General features: G+C 44.6%; 1 protein-coding gene across 1 annotated transcript; it reads right to left on the reverse strand.

Annotated features, from left to right (window-relative positions):
* Positions 1-920: 920 nt before the first annotated feature.
* spry4 (sprouty homolog 4 (Drosophila)) lies at positions 921-5,623 on the reverse strand. Its single transcript, XM_005727778.1, has 2 exons — positions 5,372-5,623; positions 921-3,225 (listed from the first exon to the last, which is right to left on the reverse strand). Exon 2 carries the CDS (start codon positions 3,176-3,178, stop codon positions 2,030-2,032), a length of 1,149 nt encoding a protein of 382 aa, XP_005727835.1. The 5' UTR covers positions 3,179-3,225; positions 5,372-5,623; the 3' UTR covers positions 921-2,029.
* Positions 5,624-6,365: the final 742 nt, after the last annotated feature.

Below are 6,365 nucleotides of genomic sequence, written 5' to 3' on the forward strand. Positions count from 1 at the left end.
TAGCTCTAGTACTAAATATATTGTCAAAACATTTGTGATTTTTGCTGCCCACCTAGAGACGACCAGGCATTTGCCCGGTTCCGCAACCAATCCCATTTTGGCACCTTTTCTCTCAGGCTGAATTGCTAGGTTTTGAAAATATTGCCTCATACATTAAAGACTAAGGACCATGTGTGTTTTTTCCCTCCCTTTCCCCCCGTCTGATAGCTTTGTGCAACTAGACAAGTACAAGTAAAAGCAAAGTTAGGCACCCTAATGAAAGTCACAGGTCCGATGTGAAGCAGAGATGTGTGTTATGGAGTCGCAAAGACAGTACGCTTTTATGCCAAACGGAAATGGCCATCTGTATTAAAGGGCAGCCCACCTTTAATAATGACCAGCTGCCGTCAACACCACGTGGCCAGACTGGCGTGACTGTGATCATTCTGACAGGAAAAGCATGCTACTGTATAACAGCTTCCTTTGGCAAAGTCCTAAAAATGTCACGCAAGCCACAAAAATAGAATTTAAGAATTAAAAAAAGAGGCTATTCAACGTATGCAGCTACGCGGCATAATGATTTAAACGTGATGAAGACGCTCTGTGTGTGGGGGCAGTGGGGTGGGGACTAAATGTAGTGCACACCAACGTAATGTGAGATAGCTGAGGTGGTTAATACTGTGCTTTAGTACATCCTTTAAGGGGTTTGCGTCTTCCTAAAAAGGTTGTGCAAGTGGCAGGTTTACTCTACAAAGGCTGACTGCAGACATACACAACAGCGACTTTGCTATGCCTTCTCTTCCCCCTCTTTGCTCTCTATCACTTGCACCCCCTCTCGTCTGGAAACACTTTTTTCTGGCCAGTTTGTCTCTAGCTTAGCTTACTCGTTTTAAATGATTCACTCTTGCCTTTTTGCCCCTAAATATTTCTTTGCCTTTTTGTTTTTTTTGTGCAAAGAGGAAGTAGACCAGGCTCTTAGGCAGTTTAGTAATCAACATGCGTGTAGGCCAAGTTCTAGAGAGGATTACTGTAACTGTCCCTGAGAAGGTTGAGTGTACTTTACTTTTTTTTTTCTTTAAACACATTTCTCTACTACAAATCGACTTCTAGTACAGTGGGTAACCATTAGACTAAAGCATGCAAGTCATGACATGCATTATGTCAAAGGTGACTGGTGAACAGCATTCAAAATATTTGAGAATGTCTAGGCTTCACCACCTCGTAGTGGAAAACACACTGTAAGGTGATCATCTCAACTGCTTATGCACAATACATGGTGGGAGTTAAGGGGAATTGCTATTATTTTAAAGTCTAGAAAGGTTTGTTTTTACAGCTCCACTCTGGACATAAAAACTCAATGGAGATCAAATGTTAGCAATACCAAGGTAGCATCTTTCAGGTGTAAGAGAGGGGAAACGCTAAAAGATTGGTGGCCACGATAACCTTGGAGCGAGTGAGTAGTTAAAAGTGTTAGTTTCACTCCTGCAATGGCCTGTCATTGAAACCACGCTATAGATAATCACTTGTTTTCATGTTTAACGCTGGGCTGTGCTTTTGGGTTGGGGTGGGGAGTGGGGGGTAGGGGCTAAGTATAGATATTAACCATCCATCAATAATTTCTATGTATTCTGTGGATCAGCAACCAGCTTCTGTTTAGTAAGCATTACAAAATTAGCTGAGAAATATTGAGCAGCAGAGAGGTACAATGACTTTGTGCCTACGGCCATCTTCGCAAAACACAAATACCAGTCCCACAAGCTTGTCTCTTGTTCTTTTGTCACTCTTACAAAGAAGAACAAAAACATCTCAGAGGGCCTGTTGGCTATTCCTACTTGCCACCTCCCTCATATAAGGCCCATTTTTGATCATACACCCTATTAAACATCTTTGTACCTTTGTTTTACATAAGTCATCTTCCAGCAGTTTAACGGGATAGTTTAATGGGTTGGTGTTGGATTGTCCAATCCATAGAGAGCAAACAAGTATGGTATAGTCCAGTCCACTTTTTTTTTTTTTTAGCAAGGTCACCACCACACAGTTTGGTCCACTATCATGATCCCTGCTGCTGCTTCTCCAGAGTGCCAGATTTTGCTTCTGTGGCTCCACTTTTACACACGGGGACACTCACGCCGCTCTGTGAGTTTTTACAGCGGCAGCCAGGCCTGCTAATATTGTCATAACATTTCTGTCCCAGTTTGGCTAGGCCCATCGCTGGTAGATAGCAAACCAGGCAAGGCAGGACGAAAGAAAGGGCAGCCATGAAGGACCAGCGTGCACAACAGTTGGCCTGCGAGCACGAGCAGGGCTTGTCGGCACAGGAGCCCTCATCATCCTCGTCTTCGGTGCAGTGGTAGAAGATCCCTTTGACCAGGCACATGCAGGTGGCGGTATCTACCATGCTCTGAGCAGAGCACAGGCACTCCTGGTTGCAGACCCAGCAAGAAGGAAGGGTTCGGGGAAGTGTGCATTCTGTGCACCTGCACTTCCCACAGTGCTCGCAAAGAAGGAGGTGCTTCTTCTCGGTCGGAGAGGAAGGAATCACTGCCAACCCTTGCTGACCTCCAACGGAGCATACACCTCCCACAGGCATCTTTGCGGACTTGAGGTCAAGGGATTTAGAGGAGGAGGAGCAGGACGAAGCAGAGGAGGAAGAAGTGAGGACCTTAGATTCTGAGGAACTGAAGCAGCCTGGAGTTTGGGTAGTGATTGTACTGATGGGGCCGGGGTGAGGGTGCAATTTAGGGTGGTGGTCCACTGTTGGAGTGGGCGCAGCGTGTTCCAGCAGCCTCTGGTCAGATGAGGTACTGCTGCTGCTGCTGATAGAGCTGGGCCTTCCACTGAAGGAAATCCAAGGGTGGGTGGTGGTGTCCTGATGAAGGTGGGGCTCGCACCTACTATGCTGGGGAGGTTGGTGTTGGTGATTGTGATGATGGTTGTGGTTTGCACCAAGAAAGGCTTCTTGATTCTGACCTAGCCAGGTGATTCTTGGGTTCAAAGATTTCTGGCTGGGAGGCTGCTGAGAAACAACAGCAGGGCTGTCAATGTAATCGTTCTCCACGTGTGATGACTTTATCTGGTCGATGGGGTAAATAGTGACAGGGTGCTGAAGACGACCGTAGGGCACACGACTGTCCAGCAGGGGTTGAGATATGAGGGAGGAGGACACTCCGGGGATGTGGTGGGGAACCCTGGACTCCATATGTAGGCTGGTGCCTCGACTTCTCTCTAAAGCAGCATTTAGCAATACTGCAGAAACAGATACAAAAGAGACATTTCAGACTAATCTCATCTTAAAATATAAAAAAAAATGGCAATAAACTAGAGAATTAAAGATGGTTAGATGTCAGATCAACACCTCTAACAGCATGCGAACGTGACATTTGATATAAGTAGTTCACTTCACAGAAAACAAATACTGAATCTTTAAAACAAGTCTCTCCATAGAAATCTTTTTTTTCTCCAGACCGGATCTTTGCAATTATTTGAATGTAGAGTTTCCAAACCATGGTGATTTTTAGACTGAATACCGACAGGGTATTCAGTCTAAGCCTCCTCCATTCTAACTTTGACATTAGAACAATAGAAGTTGGGCTCTCACTGCCTCCCCTCCAAAGAGCAGGGAGCACCAGAGAGCAGGGTTTGCATGCAAAAGACTCAAAGATGCAAAACAAGGCAAAGTAACAAGAAGGTTGCCAGAAAAGAGACTTCAACGGTGACTAAATGAATGCAAGAGGCAAAGGAAATTAGGTCTTTTTATAGAATCACAGCTATTTCATGTAATACAAGTTGACCTAATGTTGTATTTTTAAATTTGATCTGTCAGTGTGCAAACTGCATAAACACGAATTTGAATCAGAGATCAGACCCTGGGATTTGTGAATGGGGCTGATTTTATGAACTGCAGTTTTTTGTGAATGGGCTGCTGGCTGCACTCGGTGTTGCAAGCATGAATCAAGACGCTCCAGTCATGGTGAGGCTGAAAGAAATCGGTTTCATCCGTTTCATCAATGAGCGCTCGGCAGATTTATTTTATCCATTTTATTTACATATATATGGACGAAAAGCAGCTCACCGACCTACTGTCTACAGTATTCATTTGGGTTACCTTATAACAAAATATACCGACGAAAAAATCAGCTTGTTCAGATCATTTTCGTTTGATTATGCTCGTCTTGTGATTTATTGGGCTTGCGCACATCACCCAGCAAATATATACATCTGTATTATTTTTTCGTAAATGTATCAGTGGTAGACACAGCTTTGCTTGACCGTCAGCTGTCAGTGTGATTCTCCCATTCCTCATATTTTCAGAAGCCCGGTTGAAAACCTGTTGCGACATAGCTGGCACCGACACAAGCGCTTGTGATCGTCAAATCTAGACTATTATAAGCTCCAAGCCGGAACTATGCGTGTGCAAGCCCGAATGTGTGCGTGTGTGTGTCTATGTGTGTGCGCGTCCCTCCCTACATGTCAATGACTGAGTCATAAAAACCGGAGGCGGCAGCTCGACTTACACAAATAGCATGTTTATATAGGCGTTATAAGCAGGTATTCAAACAGTTTTTGTAAAATGTCAAAAAAACACACAAGCTTAATAAAGGAAATGGTACATTGCGTGCCACCAGACACGGGAATGTAGAGTCGTTTTGATAGGCGGCTGTTCGGTGCGTAGCTGTGTGTGTAAAGCTGGACATTATACGTCCACGGCACTCAAAAAACCAAAACGCAAAAAACAACAACAACAACAACAACAACAAATGCATTGTAGAAAATTAATACAAGATTTGTCGCAGCCAATGGGCTAAAACGAAAAAACTAATGGCATAAACACCTGACACCATCGATGGCGTGCCAGCCAGGCAGTCGCTGCAGAGCGAGAAGGACACACGCAACCGAACCGCCCGAGAGATAAACGTACCTACAGGCTTTGGAGAGAAGGGCGAATCACGCAGAGATTGAAGTGTGGGTCTGCCCCGCTGCTTTTTATTGTGTCTTTGAAAAAAAATAAAGACAAGAAAAAAAAAAGGGGGGGGATGTACGAAGCGATGCGACAGCCGCTGAAATGCGTATTTGATATAAAAAAAAAGAAAGAAAAGAAAAAAAGCGGCGGTTTGGACTACGCGTCGTTCTCCATCTCTGATACCTTCACCTTGCTTTTGGTCCGAAGTCGGTGGTTAAATATTGACCTAAACTGCAAACCCTCGGAAACAGCTTGTTGCAAAATAGAATTTGCAGGAGCGTTTTAGTGCACGCGATTGAGTAGACTGAGAGGACCAGTCAAGTGAAGGCAACACTGAACAGTACCGAACAGTTTCTCTTTACAGTGACACACTTACTAGTTACAAACATCTAGAGATGAAAGAAAGGAAAAACACGAGAGGTGATCACTTACTGTTGTTTCAGGATACAATTTTCATCTCTCCGCTGCGCGCGACGTTTACGCACAGGCTTTATTCCAAGGCAGCGAGTAGCTCCAGGAATAATGGATAAAGATAAGTCCAAACTTTACAGGGTAATAAGAACAAGGTATGGGGACGGCGAACTGGTGCCCCGCACTATTCTCCACTCGCTGGTGCATAAAAGACGACTGCGGTTGTGGACTCGGAGCTTTGGATATGATGTTGCAACCACCGAGGGGGAGGGAAGTGAGTTTTTATGAATGGGAGGGTAGAGGAAAGGAAAGGGACGGCACTGCGCAGATGCCTCGTCTTTTTTTCTCTGTTTTTTTGTGAATGGCAGGGCCGCGCGACTGGGGAGGGCTGAAATGCGGATGTTACATTTTTATGAATGGGGAGGACTCCGAATAGCATTGCGCAGGCGCCATACCTACGTTTTTATGAATGGGAAGAAATAGCGAATGAGGCGTGTGTGTAAGAAAAAGGAGGGGGCGAGGAAATGAGAAGGAGGTGGGTTTTTTTTTTGGTCACAAGGGCAATGTCAGGCCTGATTTACATAAAGAGTGGGCTCTGATGTCCCCCCCACCCTTTTATCCCCCTAATTTATTTATATACGAAGCCAGCGATGCTACATGTTGTTATGATTATAATATGGTAACAGAAAGGCGATAGAGCGGAATATGAGTGGGCCAAATCTGCAATGAATTAATTACTTTTTTTTCATTGAAGGCAGATATGATCTCTGGTATTGATTCTGACGAATGGATGGCGACCTGTGTCTAATGGAAAACATGCAGATGCAGAAAAACAATACATACCAGAATCTGCGAGAATATAAAACGTTTAATAAATATAGTGTACGTCTGAGGTTTATTTTTTTGCCTCATTCAGCGGATTCTCAACGAGGATATCAAGATACCGGAGGTCACATGCCTCTGCTCGATTAGACTTCATAATAGCCGCTCCCCTTGTGTTCCTGTTCCAGCTAAA

Source organism: Pundamilia nyererei, unplaced genomic scaffold (assembly GCF_000239375.1).
Source record: "Pundamilia nyererei isolate P.nyererei 1_Seehausen unplaced genomic scaffold, PunNye1.0 scaffold00026, whole genome shotgun sequence".
Taxonomy (NCBI): domain Eukaryota; kingdom Metazoa; phylum Chordata; class Actinopteri; order Cichliformes; family Cichlidae; genus Pundamilia; species Pundamilia nyererei.